Source organism: Ahaetulla prasina, chromosome 13 (assembly GCF_028640845.1).
Source record: "Ahaetulla prasina isolate Xishuangbanna chromosome 13, ASM2864084v1, whole genome shotgun sequence".
Classification (NCBI taxonomy): Eukaryota; Metazoa; Chordata; class Lepidosauria; order Squamata; family Colubridae; genus Ahaetulla; species Ahaetulla prasina.
In genome coordinates, this window is record NC_080551.1 from 887560 (window position 1) to 905140 (window position 17581).

General features: G+C 43.6%; 1 protein-coding gene across 5 annotated transcripts in view; it reads left to right on the forward strand.

Annotated features, from left to right (window-relative positions):
- UACA (uveal autoantigen with coiled-coil domains and ankyrin repeats) overlaps positions 1-17581 on the forward strand; it is a 64496-nt gene that overhangs the window by 19930 nt on the left and 26985 nt on the right. For 4 of the 5 annotated variants that reach the window (XM_058156146.1, XM_058156143.1, XM_058156148.1 and 1 more), the window contains exons 7-10: positions 4909-5015; positions 6817-6998; positions 8546-8586; positions 8873-8962. In XM_058156146.1, coding sequence (XP_058012129.1) covers positions 4909-5015; positions 6817-6998; positions 8546-8586; positions 8873-8962 — 420 coding nt within the window. The remainder of the gene's footprint in view (positions 1-4908; positions 5016-6816; positions 6999-8545; positions 8587-8872; positions 8963-17581) is intronic. The other variant, XM_058156144.1, reaches the window with a different exon arrangement.

The following is a 17581-nucleotide window of genomic DNA, read 5'->3' on the forward strand; positions in this document are numbered from 1 at the left end:
TAACAAGTTTGTGCATTCTGTATCAAATGAACAATGAGTACTGGGACAAGATTTTCATGTCAACACACATCAAATACCAAATTCGATGAGTTTCAAAGCAGTTGAGTACCGAGGTACCACTGTACATCAATAAAAACAAATACAAGCCAAAAAAAAAAAGAATAAAAAGAAAAAATAGGACATGTGGAAAAGAAAAAAAAATAGAACAGAAAGAAATAAGAATATAATAAAGGAATGAAATAAATGAAAAAGAGACTTCTGCATTATCACAAATATAATTGCAGTAACTTAAATACAACAAATGATCTTTTCTTCCTATATTCCATCTTTTGTCTAAACAAATCCATAAAACCTCATTTCAGTCCTGATGTCAGCAAAAGTCCATTAAGGATTATTGGATATAACAACTTGCCTATTTAACTTTGATAAATAAACCAAATTATATTTCTTCCTTTTCTTCTAACAGTCTTAATCTTTAGTCCCTTCAAATAATGTTATTAAACTTGATTTGATTTAATTCATTCTTTGTCCCTGCTCACAAAATTCTTCAAAATGTTGACAAGTTATTTTGTAAATCCAATATAAGAAAATTTAAATCACTTTCTTGATTTGTTACTTGTATATCTCATTTTTAAAGAAATTCAAAAGAAAAGCATTTTCCCATGGGAAGGATTCTTTTATAATGAAGTAGCTGGATACCTGTGCTTCGCTACAAAACTATGTGCTCGGGCTTGATAAATTGACACTTATAGCCTGAAATTTAATGTGAAATGTGTAACTCCGTAGCATCAGAGTGTGTTAATATAATGCAACTGGCAGTTGGAACAGAGGGGGAGGGGGAGTAGAATGTCCCAGCCCACAGCATCCATCGGTATTCATCTGGCTAGCATCCTGTCAGTGTGTGAGAGAGTTGAGGGATGTTTGGAAACTCAAAATAGTATTTGCTGTGTGAGCAAGAAGGAGACAGGAAGACGGCTGGCTTAGCTCAAGTGTTCTGTATTAAAGCTGCTTCCTGCTGTGAAAGTAAAACTAAAAGTGAAGCTCCTCTCCTCTGCTTTTGTTTTGCATTTGGAACATATTTCTTTTCAGGTGGGGGAGGGGGAGTAGAACTCTTTAGCATAAGACCATGTTAATAATAATATAGGAAATACTAATGCTCATATGGTCATTTCAAAAAATCCTTTCTTAGTGAGCACCTAGAAGCCAAGAAGAACATGCATGACAAATTTCAAGTTTGTAGGCTTTATGGTTCTAGAGATTTCGTGATTACAGTGTGAATGGTTTTCACTTTTATATGTATAGATTTCAAAATCTTGTTTCAAATTTATCTGGACCCTAAATCCATTTGCAACTTTCTAAAATCGAAGCTTTGCTTTTGCTGTTTGTTCCCCCCAAAAAAGTTCTTAAACTTGTAGTTAAATTTTTTTCCATTAAGGATTGAAGGAAAATCATCACTGTCGGATCATGCGCTGCAACCCCTCAGACCTCTCCTGTTCCCTGGATGGTCAGGATCCTCAGAGCTTGGACCTTCGGTTGATGTTGTGCAATGCACGATCTGTGGTAAACAAAGCCCCCCTTATTTGTGATCTTATACAGGGGGGCTCCGCGGACCTTATGGGCATTACGGAGACCTGGTTGGGCACAGAAGGGGGGGTGCCCCTTGGAGAAATGTGCCCACCGGGTTTCCGGGCATTCCATCAACCGAGGGCCCAAGGTAGGGGTGGGGGGGGGTGGCGGTTGTGATAAAGGAGAGTCTAGAGCCGAGGGAGACCACTGTTCCTCAGATTGCCGGTTGTGAATCCCTCTTTGTGAAGTGGGGCCATAGGTGTCAGTTGGGCTTGTTAGTCACGTACCTGGCTCCTTGCTGCATGACCACAGCCTTGCCCGAGCTGTTGGAGATGCTTGCTGGGGTGGCAGTTGAGACCCCTAGACTTATGGTCATGGGGGACTTTAACCTGCCATCTACCGGCATGTCATCGACGTCGGCTCGGGAGTTCATGGCCTCCATGACGGCCTTGGACCTGACGCAAGTAGTGGATGGCCCTACGCACATCGGGGGAGGCACACTGGATTTGATTTTCATCTCTGGATAGTGGATGAGTGATCTGGTTTTGGGAGATGTAGTCATTGAGCCGTTGTCATGGTCAGATCACTCTCTCCTCCGCCTGGACTTTCAGACCACCACTCACCACCGCAGGGAGACGGGACCAATATGGTGGTTCCGTCCCAGGCGCCTGATGGACCCAGAGAGGTTCCTGACGGAGCTTGGGCCATTCCCTGAGGATCTTGCCCACGACACGGCTGAAGAACTAGTCGCGGCTTGGGAACTGGCCGCAGCTGGGGCTCTTGACCGTGTCGTGCCTTTGCGGCCTCTGACCCGGCGTAGGTCTCAACCAGCTCCTTGGTTCTCTGAGGAGCTGAGGGAGATGAAATGCCGGAGAAGACGCCTAGAGAATGCCTGGAGATCTAGCCGTTCAGAAGCTGATTGGACACTAGTTAGGTCCTTTAGTAGGACCTACCTAGTGGCACTGAGGGAAGTGAGGCGTTTTTATGTCTCCTCCCTCATTGCATCGGCAGATAACCGCCCGGCCGCCCTGTTTTGGGTGACCCGCTCCCTTCTTCAACAGGGGATGCGGGATGACCTGTTGCAGGGACATGCCGAGGAGTTTAGTGGTTATCTATACGATAAAATCGTTCAGCTTCGGGATGGTTTGGATCAAAGTTGGGTGGATCCAGGTGAGATGTCGGAGACACGTCTTGTTGAGACTGTTTGGGATGGATTTGATCCTGTGGCTCCTGAGGACATGGACAGGTTACTGGGGAGGTTGAATGCCACCACATGTTTACTGGACCCGTTCCCCTCCTGGTTGGTGCTGGCCACACAGGAAGTGACACGAGGCTGGCTCCAGGGGATTATAAATGCTTCATTGTTGGAGTGGGTCGTCCCTGCCGCCTTGAAAGAGGCAGTAGTGAGACCCCTCCTCAAGAAGCCTTCCCTGGACCCGGCTGTTTTAGGTAATTATCGTTCGGTCTCCAACCTTCGCTTTGTGGCGAAGGTTGTAGAGAGTGTGGTGGCATGTCAACTTCTCCGGTACCTGGATGAAACTGTCTATCTAGACCCGTTCCAGTCCGGCTTTCGACCCGGATATAGCACGGAGACAGCTTTGATCGCGTTGGTTGATGATCTCTGGAGGGCCAGGGATAGGGGTTATTCCTCTGCCCTGGTCCTATTAGACCTCTCAGCGGCTTTTGATACCATCAACCATGGTATCCTGCTGCACCGATTGGAGGGATTGGGAGTGGGAGGCACCGTTTATCGGTGGTTCTCCTCCTATTTCTCCGATCAGTTGCAGACGGTGTTGGCAGGGGGGCAGAGGTCGGCCCCGAGGCACCTCACTTGTGGGGTGCCACAGGGGTCGATTCTCTCGCCCCTCCTGTTCAAGATCTATATGAAGCCGCTGGGTGAGATCATCAGTGACTTTGGGGTGAGGTACCATCTGTACGCGGATGACACTCAGCTGTACTTTTCCACCCCGGGCCACCCCAACGAAGCTATCAAAGTGCTGTCCCGGTGTCTGTAAGCCGTACGGGTCTGGATGGGGAGAAACAGGCTCAAGCTCAATCCCTCCAAGACAGAGTGGTGTGGATGCCGGCACCCCCGGTACAGTCAACTGCACCCACAGCTGACTGTTGGGGGCGAGTCATTGGCCCCGATGGAAAGGGTGCGCAACTTAGGCGTTCTCCTGGATGGACGGCTGTCTTTTGAAGATCATTTGACGGCCGTCTCCAGGAGAGCTTTTTACCAGGTTTGCCTGGTCCGCCAGTTGCGCCCCTTCCTAGACCGGGATGCCTTATGCACAGTCACTCATGCGCTCGTGACATCTCGCTTGGATTACTGCAACGCTCTCTACATGGGGCTCCCCTTGAAGGGCATCCAGAGGCTTCAGTTAGTTCAGAATGCAGCTGCGCGGGTGATAGAGGGAGCCCCTCGTGGCTCCCATGTTACACCAATCCTGCGCAGACTGCACTGGCTACCTGTGGCCTTTCGGGTGCGCTTCTAGGTTTTGGTTACTATCTTTAAAGCGCTCCATGGCATAGGGCCGGGTTACTTACGGGACCGCCTACTGCCACCGATTGCCTCCCACCGACCCGTACGCTCTCACAGAGAGGGACTCCTTAGGGTGCCGTCCGCCAGGCAGTGCCGACTGGCGACACCCAGAGGAAGGGCTTTCTCTGTGGGGGCTCCCACCCTCTGGAACGAGCTTCCCCCAGGGCTGCGACAACTTCCCGACCTCCGAACCTTCCACCACAAGCTTAAGACACATCTATTTATTTGCGCAGGGCTAGCCTAGGGTTTTTAGTTTTAAATTTAGTTTTAATGGGGTTTTATACTATTTTAGTGATATTTTAATTTCGGCCTAATTAATCAGTTTTTTAATTGTTGTTTTTATTTGTATTATTCTTATGTTTTTATTTGGCTGTACACCGCCCTGAGTCCTTCGGGAGATAGGGCGGTATAAAAATTCGAATAAATAAATAAAATAAATAGATAAATAAACTGTAAAACCTCTCGATGCAAAGACTCCCAATAGCTGAAAAGCAGTTAACAAACAATTTCTGAAGGAAGTGTTGTGTGTGTACTTAGTGATGTTTCAAAGGCACCAATTGTGCTTCGAGCAAGATGGCTTTCACTTTTCTCCTGGAGCTCTAAACGCACTGGAGATGGCTGTCCTGCATTTTCCATGTGAGCTTTCTGGAGCACTTGTGGGTGATCTCAAGTCCACTCCTTGTCTGCGGAGGAATTCCCGAAGAACAGGTCTACATTCTGCCACAGGCATCAGCTCTCCTTTACATGATGCTGCCTGCCATTTCTTCCCCAGAAGTCCGAGTTTCTTGTTCTTTTGCCAGGATGGAAGGACACCATTGGTGCTGGCCACTCAGATGTGCCGTCCAACTATATGCCAGTTTCTGCTAGATAGAGGTGCTGAAGTTAATGCAAGAGATAATCAAAATCGGTAAGATATCTTCCTGAAAGTCATCTGCAGATAATCTACCTATATGCTTCTGGAAGACGTTAGAGTTATTTTCTGTGTAGTAAAACCCTACCGAGACCAAGAAATTGTGAATTTTGGGTCCCATGGATTCTGTAACTGGAAATATTTCATACTTGACTCAGAAAGATCTTGAGTTGCCTTCCCTGAATTTGGTGTCCAGTTTGGAGGTTCTCCTGGATTCACAGCTCCTGCTTAGAAGAGCAAGCTGGCAGCTGTGGCCAGAGGGGACTTTGTGAACTCCATCATATGTGCCGTTTCTGCCTCTTCCTGGGATGGGGGCATTGGTGGGTTGCTCCCGGTTCGGTCCGGTTCTATACAACTGGTAGTAAAACCAGCGGGAGTCTCCACCCACCCCCATGATGTCATCATGGGTGATAGGCGCATGCGCAGAAGCGCGTGCGCTCCCGTTGCAAACCAGTAGTAAAGGTAAGTAGAACCCACCCCTGGATGGGGCCCCTGTTCTTAGCCATTAATGTCTCATTCACCTCCTTGTGGGCTATTCAACACTATTTGTGGACTGCCCTTGAAGACTGGAAGCTACAATTGGTTCAAAATGCATTGACATGGGTAGTTTTGGGTATCTTTTGTAGTAGCCATGTGGCACCTGTATTCTATGACCTGCACTGGCTTTCAGTGGGCTTCTAAGAAGAGTCCAAGGTGCTAGTTACACCACTAAAGCCCTGTATGGCATATGACTGGGGCATTTGTGGGGCCACATTCCTGGAAACATATCTGAATGTCCCACACAAGCCTTCCATGAATCAGAACCACCTTACCGGGCCCAGGAGAAGTCTCTTCTCGCTGGCAGCTTCTGCCTTGACCTATTAGCAGGTGGTCAAAATCTGGCTTGTTCCCTGGCCCTGTGGGGCAGGAGGAGCAGAATCTCCAATTTGAGCAGTCACAATTGATTTCTGCTCTAATTTCTGATGGTTTTGAGTCGGTTCTAAGGATACCTGTTGTTTCTTTTTATAGTTGTTGGTTTGGCTTTTTTCCATTTTTGTACACTTCCAAGATTCACATTGTCTGAGTTGGGAAGCCATATGAATGATATATGGAAATAAATAACTAGGTCCTTAATATAATTAAAAAATAACTACATGAAAAGCCCACCTTCTGGACATTCACCTGACCTGGGGGGCCAATAGGGGAGAAGAAGGGCAGGACTGTGGTCAGGAGTTGGCGAAAGAGGCCTTGCCTCAGGCAGCTCAGTTGAGTGAGTGAGGGTCTCTTGTATTCAAACGGCATTTAAATTCCTGCAGATTTCTGTGTTTCTGTAAGCCGCTTGGCATCACCATGGGCAGCCACATAGATGTTCTTCATTAATAAATAATATACATCAGTGATGTGTGCATGGGGAGCCTTTGGATGTTGGTTGACCAGACTGAGCTCCCAACTCCCACAGTTGCTGCTGGCTTTCCCTTTGTGGGAATCTCTTCAGGTTTCTCTGGCTCCTGAAGTGGGGAAGGGAGGACAAGCAGCAGCGGCACTTGAGAAACCCAGGTGCTTTCTCCCCACCCCTCCCACCCCCCACTCCAAAGGGGCCTTTGCACTTCCCCCTCCCATTACAATATTGCAATTTTCTTTCATAGTTTTTTCATAATTTCGTTTCTTCCAGTTCTGTTTGTTCAGGGGCACTGAAAAAAGTGACTTACAAGTGATCCTCACTCTTAGGACTATCATAGCAACCTCATGGACACATGTTCAGAATTCAGGGACTTGACAACCTGTATTGTATTTGCATGCTTTTTTCTTTCTCCTGCAGGACCGCTCTGATGTTGGGCTGTGAATACGGCTGTAAGGATGCTGTAGAAGTTTTGCTCAAAAATGGAGCTGATGTTACTTTGGTTGATGCGCTAGGCCATGACGGTTTTTATTATGCACGAATTGGAGACAGTGCTGAAATCCTGTCTCTAATAAAGGCTGCCTTTGAAGAATCCAGCAAAGGTACATCAGCTTTCTTTATATTTTCAGGGGAAATTTCTTCTTCGCTCATGATACTGCCATCTCCTGGTTGTTTCTGCCCATCTGATAAGCTCTGGTGGAAGAGGTTACCATTCGGTCCCTTTGTTCATTGTCAGAGGCTCAGAGGGTTGTTGTTTTTTAGTTGTTGCCCTCCTTCTTTGGAAGTGCCCTTGCCCTAAAATCCCAAAAGCCACCAAAACTGTTTTTTTCCCCCCAGAAATTAAGAGACAAAAACTTAGCGACTCTTGTAATTTGGGGTGGTTAATTGATATAGAGCTTGTCAAGATTGAAAAACACTTAAGCTTCCTGTGACTATTATTGCTTTTCAGTTTGCCAAAGAACTGTGGGGAGGGAAGGGTGAGATGGAATGCAGAGGCTAGAGTCTTCAACTGTGAGAGCCAAGGACATGTCTGCAGGTGTTGGCCAAGATGTGGAACAAAAGGCTGATTCCTAATTGGACAATATGACTTGTTCCATGGGCGGAGGGGATGAAACTCATTTTTAACTATGCAGGGTTGTGTGGGAAAATTTAGAGTTGGTTTTGCTTTCTTCAGTGCTGAAATGATGTATTCAATAAAGTTTTGCTTTGGAGATTTTAAAGTTCCTGAAAATGCCTGCTTTTATTGGGCCTGTTAATTGGACTGTTGACAGAGCTATTTTCTTTCTTTCTGCCATGAAACTTTGTAATTATTTGCTTAATGATTTTGTGTTTTTTGGTTCTATCATTTTATTGTTGGTCTGAGTGGCCCAGACTTTAAGACTTTAGGCTACACAAATATAATCAATCAATCAGTCAATCAATCAATAAAGCAAGCAAGCAAGCTGGTGGTTTATTTATGAAAACAGGGTTTGTAAGCTGCTCACAGGGCACCTTCAAGGAAGCAGGGATTAAATGATATGCATTTAATGCAAAAAGTCCAAGAAGACATTCTGCCTTGAGGAACTCACTAATCAAAGACAACTGGAATCTCCTATTACATTTTTCGAGATTCCGTATGGAATCTCGAAAAATGTAATAGGAGATTCCAGTTGTCTTTGATTAGTGAGTTCATCAAGGCATAATGTCTTCTTCTTGGACTTTTTGCAAGCTAGACTCTACTGATACTTTTGAGATGAACTATTAATTGACTTCTTTTTCATTTGCACATTGTTTTTATCTAATATTTCTCCAGTTCCTTCTGAGCCTCAGAGGCATTGTTGATGTGAGGGGCACATAAGCCCTTTAAATAAACCAGCATATATTCTTTTCTTGTTTTCCAAGTGCTTTTAGAGTTTTATCAATTTCCCATCAGGCTTTACTCTCAACATATCCAGCTCATGTGGCTAGTGGGTGTGTAATCCATTGAATCACAAAGGGTTTCAGCTTGAGGCGGCTATTCTAAATCATCTTTGGAATTGATGTTCTGTATTGTTGAATATAAAACATTAATGAAGATACAGACTAGTAGCTTCTAAAGGATAAGTTTGTTTTGCTTCATATTCTCCCTGAGCTTGGACGGAATATCTAAACAGAAGAGCTTTGTTTTTAGCAGGTTACGAGGTAATGAAGAAAGGGCAGCAACTATTGAAGGTAAGGATTCTAAGTGATGTCCAATGTAAGCCTCTAATTTCTGCCCCTTGGAGGTGGTTTGGAGGAAGATCTGCCCTTTGGGGAAGATATTATATTGTCGGCATCACCAGTGATTGTGGCCTTTCTCAATGTGATCGTTTATCAGCATCTGTGATCAAACTTGCCATCTCTGTCCAGTCTGCAGTTGCCTAATGTGACTGTAAGGAATAGGGGACTTGTGCAGATGAGATAATTAGTATTTCTGAAATATTTCCTTACTGAAGATGAACTTCAACATTCTTTTCAGGTGCCCAGCATGCTACCCAAATGGACTCAACCTAATATCTTGGATGAAGTGAGCAATAAACCATTTCTGAAGGAGCACCAGAATGTACAGGTGAAGGAAGTGCCTTTGACTCTGAAAAGAATATGCCACTTAATCTATCAGCTCTTGAAAACTCTCACTTTGTTCCTAAACTACTACTCAGAGTCCTGCAATGCCTGGTGCAAACGTTAGACAGTTGCTCGCCTTGGCAGGATATTTGCACAGTCCTGCAAAAGGAACACATACAAACGAACCACCAAAAGAGAAAGATAATAATGGTTTTTGCCAAAATGTCTAACTTGCACAAATGTCTCATTGATGGACATAAAAGACCAAGATAACATCTTTTGAATTCTTAGAGTGGCATGGTGCTCCTCTGGGCCATGGCAGGCCAATTACATACAAGCAGAAACTCATTAGGTAGCCTATGAGGTGTGATGTTGGTGATGGAATAGTACCTGCAGCCAGGACACCATTTTAGGAATACCATTGGTACAATTTCTTTATGGCTCAATCATTGGACCTTAGTCCATCTGAAGGTCCTTGAAGAAATGAAGCTCTTTAGAGCAGGCTCACACTTGCTTAGATGTACCCCAAATGCTTCTTTATCACTGAAGGTTGGTCTTCAGAGAGTGAGAACAAGAGTTGGGTTAGTAATTGGTTACTGATGATTGAAAATACATGATTTCCACTAGGTCAGATCTTACATGTATTTTTAATAACTATATTAGAGCTAGGCTAGGTGAGTGTTCCTTTTTTTTTGTAAACAAGTCTTATTAAAAAAAATTCTTTCATCATACGTATTTTATGAACAGTGTGTTGACCGGGTCACATCTTATACATTTTATATATCTTTAATTTTTATAATCCATTCCAATCTTCCTGCTTTTTCCAAATTCATCCCTTTTATATAATTCATTATTACAAATTCATCATTTTTCACCATATCTTCTTATTTATTTCATCTCTTTTTTTTCTTCCCCCAAGAACATTTTACATATTTCCAGTTTTGGCCATAATATTCTTTTTTCGTATTTCTTTATCTTATCTTAATTTCTTCTTAATACATAATAAATAAACAGTATTACTATCCACCCTTTAATTCCTAATTTCTTACAATAAGATCAATTAATTATCTTATTTCTCCAATGGCAAAATATATTTCTCAAAATCCCCATCCCACTTTTTAACTATACACTATATATCATCATATTCAATTCTTAGATTGAAACCCTTTAACTTAATTAACCATCCACATCTTATCTTAATCTCTTCTTAATACATAATACATAAACAGTATCATTATCCGCCCTTAATTCCTAATTTCTTCCAATAACATCAATTAATTATCTTATTTCTTCTCCTATATATTGCACGAATCAAAAAAAGGGCTGTGAAAATATTTACAGATTCCTCACATCCTGGACATAAACTGTTTCATCTCCTACCCTCAAAATGACGCTAGAGAGCACTGCACACCAGAACAACTAGACACAAGGACAGTTTCTTCCCGAACGCCATCACTGTGCTAAATAATTATGTCAAACTAAATCTGTACTACTATTAATCTCATTGTTCCCATCACTCATCTCCTTCCACTTATGACTGTATGACTGTAACTTTGTTGCTTGTATCCTTACGATTTATACTGATATTGTTTCCTGATTGCTATCATTAAGTGTTGTACCTTGATGAAGGTATCTTTTCTTTTATGTACACTGAGAGCATATGCACCAAGACAAATTCCTTCTGTGTCCAATCACACTTGGCCAATAAAAATTCTATTCCATTCTTCATTTACAGTATATCCCCATTCCACTTTTTAACATTTCAATCTTGTTTCTTAATTTAACTTGTCTTCGTAATTAAACCCCATTGCCATTTCATATTTCATATTTCATCTGCTATTCTGCTTTGCTATACGCAATATACATATTCACTTCTTACATTAAAACCCTTTAACTTATTTGACCCACAATTAATAATATTAATACAGTTCCCTTAAATCTACTAATACATTTCTTATTTCCCTTCCTCCTTTCCACTATTCTTCCCCTCTTTAACCATTTTCTCTTGATCTCTCCAAAATTCCACTCTTAATAATTTCGTCCTTTTATCCCATTCTTTTAACTTCTTTTTTATCTTTTTGTATTTATTATATCTTTTCGCCTGAATCCTTTTTCTCACTTTTGGATATATTACTCGAGTAATTCTCCTCAAGCTTTCTCCTAATCTCTTTCCACTCTTTCCTTCTTTTCCCTTTGATTGATTCTTTTGGGGGGGATATTCCCCCCATCCATTCTTTTTATGCCACTGTTAATCCCAGTGAAATCATCTAACTGCTTTTTGCATTCAATTCCTTTTCCTTCAATATTATTTTCTTGCTCCTCATTTATGCTCTTTTTCCTGTTCTGTGTGTTCCAGCAAAATTTCTTACTTTTTATTACCCTTTAGTGATTCACGCATGTTTTTAAACATCTCGGTTAATTCCTCACACATCCAAGACTCCATATTTTCAATTTTAAAAAAATTGTTTAAAAAATTGATTTATATTTAATTAAAATTTTAAAGTTCATATAGTCACCTTTTAATTCCAAATTGTATCCAATTCAAATATTTATTCAGTCCACTCCAAGTTAAAAATTTATTATCTTCCACAACCATTAAAAGTCGAAACCAAGCAATTCAGAAAAACAAATATTCCTTAACAGTTCTCACAGTTTCTGAATTATCTTTTATTAGTCAAGGTCACAGCTGTTATTTTCTCTTCTATTTTCCAACCAAGATTGCAGTTCTCTCTTTCCGCCAGTAGATGTCTCTCTCTAATCCACAATATTCTCAGAGCAATTAAGTATCAAAGCTGTCAAAAATATTTTGAATCCACATACAGAGTACTTTTCCTCGGGTTTCTTTTTTTAAAATTATTTTTAATTTCTCCAAATCCAATTTTAAATCTAGTTATGAAATTTTATTTCTTCGGTTTTGGTATTTTAACCTCTTTGTTCTTCTCCCTCCATTAACTTTCCCAAGTGCCAAGTAGCCATTCATTTCCGCTCCAGGATACCTTTTAAAGTTATTAAAAATTTTCTTTTTTACCTGTGAGTTGACTAATCACTCACCCGGTACTAGCACTCCGTTCAGACACCTGTCCTGCAGAAAAAACTTAGTCTGGTTGCCCCGGGTTCAGAGTGGTCATTTTTCAATGGCTGCCACCCCCGCCGCCAGTTTGAAAAGCAGCCTCTGATCTTTTGAGGCACTTCCTGTTCCTCTTGGTCATCCGAGGCACCTCTCCTTTTTCAACGTCCCTACAGGACGGTTCCATTCTGAAGACCCCTGACAGCAGTTTGTCCAACTGGATTTTCGCTGAGCTCATTGGAGCCCACTATTTTTCCAGCCTGTTTTGCCGCGACGCTTCCGGTTTCTTGGGGTGTATGTGTGTCAGTGTTTCTTGAAGAGTGGCCCTAGAACTCCTCTAAGACCCTCTCAAGGGACCTTTAAATCAAAATTAAATATTTAATCAATATTAAAATTAGATCAAACAATCATCAGAAAAAGTAATGGCAGCAAATGCATCAATTTTAATTTGGAGGGTTCAATTGTTTTGATTAGCTTATTAAAATATACAAAGCAAAATAAAAATAATGGGAAACTAAGGGAAGGGAGAAATGTGGGAAAGAGGGGAAAAAGAATCAAGCATCAAAATACAATTTGAAATCCATTAGACTCTACCCCCTCTCTCCTTAGCATCATGCAAAAGTTTATATCTAATTCTTGGTGTTTTCCCTTGCCGTGTGAACTTGGAAATGGTCTTCTGCCATTGTTTAAACGGTGTATCAGTTGCAAGTATTGGTAATGTCTGAAACAGAAAAAGTACCTTTGGTAAAATATCTTCTGCATCTTTTCCTGGGATTTTTTTCTTGTCTAGGTGACTGCATTGTATAAAATAACCCCTCATAACTGCTTTGCTGGCATCCCATACAGTTATTAAATTTGTCCCTTTACCCAAATTATCAAAATATTCTTTCAGCTTCTTTTTACAGTCCTTTACAATCTCCTTTTAACTACATCTATAGTTCAAATTCTTTTTTCTAAGTACCAGAAGAACTGGATTATGATCAGAAAAAGATAAATTAGGTAAAATGTCAACTTTTAGGATTTTATTTGTAAGATTTTTAGAAATCTGTATCATATCAATCCTTGAAAAAGATTTGTATCGTTCTGAAAAAAAAAGTATATGCTCTAGCAGAGCCATTTCTTTGTGTCTATTAACTCTAAATTAACCATCGTCTTAAAAAATGTATTTGGTAGTTTACTCTGGGAGGATTTCATCCTTTATAGATGTTCTATCCAAAACTGGGGAAATCATCCTATTCCAATCTCCCAGAATAAGCCAATTTTATACGAAAAAGGTAATTGATCCTTAAGATATTTTTAAAAATTACTTTTATCACCATTTGATAAAATCTATTGATTTTATTCCATTAAACTCAATTTCCATTTCTGCAAATCTACCAGGTTCATCTGATAAAAGTAACTTAGGTTTAAATTGGGGTTTTATATATAAAGCAATTCCATTAATCTTTTTTACACCAGCAGATATAAATTCCTCCCCTAGTTTTTAGTATTTATTAAATACTTCTTGTTTTGTTTTTTAATATGTGCTTGAAGACAAATTATATCAACATTAAGTTTCCTTAAGTAATGAAATATTTTTTATTTATTTATTTATTTTTCAAATTTTTATACCGCTCTTCTCCGAGGACTCAGGGCGGTGTACATCACAAATAAAACATAAATACCCAAAAAAGTTAAAATACAATATTAGTTAAAAAACTGATTCAATGCACTAAGTAATTAAAATAGAGATGTAAAATTCCAAAAATTCTAAAAGCCCCACTAAAAAACCCTCAATAAAATCGTTATGCTTATATGGGGCATTTGCCCCATTAATATTCCATGTTATAAATTTAATCTCCATCCTTGGATAAAATAGTATGTTCCTGTATGGACATGTCAGCCATATCTTCTTCGGTGTCGACTTTCTGAGGTCGATTTACTTCTAGTTGCTTGTCTGTATCCATTTCTTCAGCTGGGTCCAAAATTAGTTTAAGTTTGATCAAGAAGTCTTTTGCTTTTTCTATAGAATTCAATCTGAATCTTTGCTCTTGATAAATAAATACCGTGTTTCCCCAAAAATAAGACAAGGTCTTATTTTCTTTTGGACCCACCCCCCTTGGCCTTATTATCAGGGTTTGTGTGTCTTATTATTTTGGGGGTGCAGGAGGCAGCGAGCATGGGACTGGATGTCCCGTCACTACCATCGCCTCCCCTCCCCCCCTCACTAGGTATGACGGTTTCTGCCCCTTGCTTAGCCACCCGCCCCCTTAAGGGATGCAATTTGGGAGTGGCAGGTGGGGCAGGCGAGAAGTGGGATACATGTCTTACCTTTCCAGCACTGTCGTGTTCCTCACTGTTGTGTCCAGGGAAACACGTTGTAAAAGAAAACTCGCGAGTTCAAGGAGTTTGATTGAACATGCAAGGTTTTTTTTTTACAATGTGTTTCCCTGGCTACAATGACGAGGAATGTGACAGAGCTGCAAGTCTCCAGTAAGACTCGCATCTCACGGTGGGGCACAATTTGGGGGTGGAAGGTGGGGCAGGGGATGGGGCGGGGCGGGACGAGCTGCAGAGAAACTTGGAAGCTGCAGAGGCAGAGTTTGGGAGAGAGAAAGAAAGACTTCTGTTGCTTTCCTTGCGTGCAGCCAAAACCAGAAGCACCAGAAGTCTTTCTCACTTCCATACTCTGCCTCTGCAGCTTCCAAACCCCAGCCAGGGCAGCTGCCGCTCTGGGAGTGCACTTCCCACTCTATGGTGATGGTCGCTGGGGGCCTTCCCTCCCCCCCTGCTCCTCTCCGCTCCAATCACCCCACCCGAGTGCTGATCAACTGGAGTGCCCATTGGCAAGCCCCTGCGCCTCGGGAGTCACTGCACAGGATGGCAACCAGGCCAAACTCTTCATGGGAAGGGGAGCCTTGTGGGACCCTTGCCCACACTCCCTTTCTCCCGCAGGCCCCGCTTACTCTTCCCAGGCACCCAGCAGCAAGATGCTATGAAGCCGCACCAAGGGCAGCCCTGACAAACACAGCTCAGCCAGCGCTCCCCGCCCGCAGTTGAGCTTGGCCGCAGGGAGCTGCCAGGGCATCTGCAGGCAGCGGCAGCAGCACCAGCAACACCCGCAACACCTCAGTGATCCCCGCCAAGACACCCACGCCCAGCTGCGAGTTGTAGTCCACTGCGCCTGCCCCACCGCTCTGCCTTGCTCCCTCCAGAAGCGTGTGCGCCACCTGCCAAGCATGGAGGCCTCTCTGCCGCCACCAGCTGCCCTGCCGAGGAAGACCTGGGGAGCGATGCTGGGGCTGGGGCTGCTGTTGTGGGCACCCGGTAGTGCAGGCTATGTGTTGTGACCTAGGCCCAAGTAGTTATTACCAGACACAATGGTCCTAAACAAACATATTTTATTAGAACAACTGAGAATTACTTCATTCTCAGCTTAGTCTAAATTAATTCCAAAACAAGTCCTTCAGAAAAAGTCCTTCGGGCTTATCACAAACCTTTATTTTCTTTGGCACCCTGTCAAAGACTTTTCTTGGCAAAGCCCCACAAAGTTCAGAAACAAGAGATGCCAAATAGAAACAGATGTAGCAACATTGCTGTCCTACAAAGAATCGAAGAACCTTTGCTGCTCTTTAAGCCTTATGGGAGGGGCCAATCATCTCCTGGCCTTACTCCCGAGTCGTCCTTTTTGCTTTAGCTGCTCTTGCCTTTTGGCAGCTCTTTGCATGCGTGCACAGCCTCCTCCTGTTCCTCTGCCTCTCTGCTGTCCGTCTCTGGAGGCCCTAGAGTCCACACATTGCTCCCAGATGGCCCTGGCACCATCTCTGCGTCTGATGCAGAACCATCATCTGGGCCTTCCCCTGACTCCAGGACTGGCCCATTGTCCTCCCCAGCCTCCTCACTGTCCAACTCCGCTGCTAGCTCTGCTGACTGCTGGCAGACCACAACACTATGTGGACACGGGCGAGAGCGAGCGGGCTGCCGTCGTGCTGCAGGAACGGGCACTCGAGGTCTATGGTTGATAGCGGGGGCAGTGGAAGGGATAGGAGTTCGCAGGGATGTGGCTGCCTTGGGAGGGTTGGGGGTGGTGAGGGACCTGTGTGTGTGAGAGAGAGGCGGGAGATGGAGAGAACATTGTTGCCAGCCCTGGATAACTCTCCAAGATTGGATTGGAGCTCTCAATCTCTCTCTCTCTCTCTCACACACACACCCCCACACCCACACACACACATACCCCGTTCTTTCTTTGGAATCTCAGTAGAGACGCCCCTCCCAGGATTGGAAGGCTGAAGGTTTCAGATGGAGCATTTTGGGGATGTGTGTCTGTGCTGCGATCCCAAGTAAAGAACGATTAGCGGGAAAAGGGGGAGGAGGCCAGCAGCTGGGGAGATGCTCTGGAGATCTGGGCCAAGTTGCACAGCTGGGCTGAACCTCAGTGAGGTGACCGGGGAAGGGAAGGGCTGCCTCTTGTGCTGGCCATACCCACCCCTTCACTAGGGCTTATTTTCAGGGGAGGGCATATATTTATGGCCACCCTAAAAATCAGGCTTGGCCTTATTTTCAGGATATGTCCTTTTTGGGGAAACATGGTATCACTCCTTCAAGTTTATCCCAGCTGAAGGGAATTTTTCAGTAAAGAAGGAATAAGCTTTCTTTTTTCTAAGATTTGATAGGACCGTGATGGCAAACCTATGGTACGCGTGCCACAGGTGGCATGCGGAGTCATATCGGTGGGCATAGGAGCGTTGCCCTAGTTCTGCTCCGGTGTGCACCAGGTGATTTTCAGGCCTTCCAGGACCACCGGAAGTCAGGAAACAGGCTGTTTCCGGCCTCTGGGGGGGAGAGGGGAAGGCCCGTTTTTTGCTCTCCCCAGGCTCCAGAGCCTTTCTAGGAGCCTGAGTAGGGTGAAACCAGCCTTCCACACACCCCCGGAGACCCTCTGGAGGCCGGAAATGGCCTGTTTTCCGACTTCCGGTGGAACTGGAAGGCCGTTTTCACCCTCCCCAGGCTCCTAGAAAGGCTCTGGAGCATGGGGAGAGTGAAAAACGGACCTTCCGTCCCACCGGAAGTTGCCAAACGGGCCATTTCCAGCCTCTGGAGGGCCTCTGGGGGGCTGAGGAAGGCTGTTTTCGCCTTCCCCAGGCTCCTATAAAGGCTCTGGAGCCTGGGGAGGATGAAAAACGGGCCTACTGGACCCACCGTGCCATCGCGTGCCAAAATTAGGGGCAACATGCGGGGTGTGTGTTGTGCGCGCATGCACGGGGGGTGGGGCGCATTGAATTATGGGTGTGGGCACACGCGCGTGACCCCCGCATTCTCTCCTCATTTTTGGCACGTGATGGCAAAAAGGTTCGCCATCACTATGATAGGAATGTCCTTCAAAACAATTATATCCACATTATTCATTTTAATTTATATTTGAAGTGGCTATCCAAAACATGATCTCTTGTAGTTCTTAAAAAATGGATCTTGGTAATTTTCTTGTAGTAGCAAATCTGGAATTTACTCTATAAATTTTATCTATTTCAAAGTCGAGGGTCTTTTCTTCCTAATTAATTAACTGGGCCAAGGCTTTAA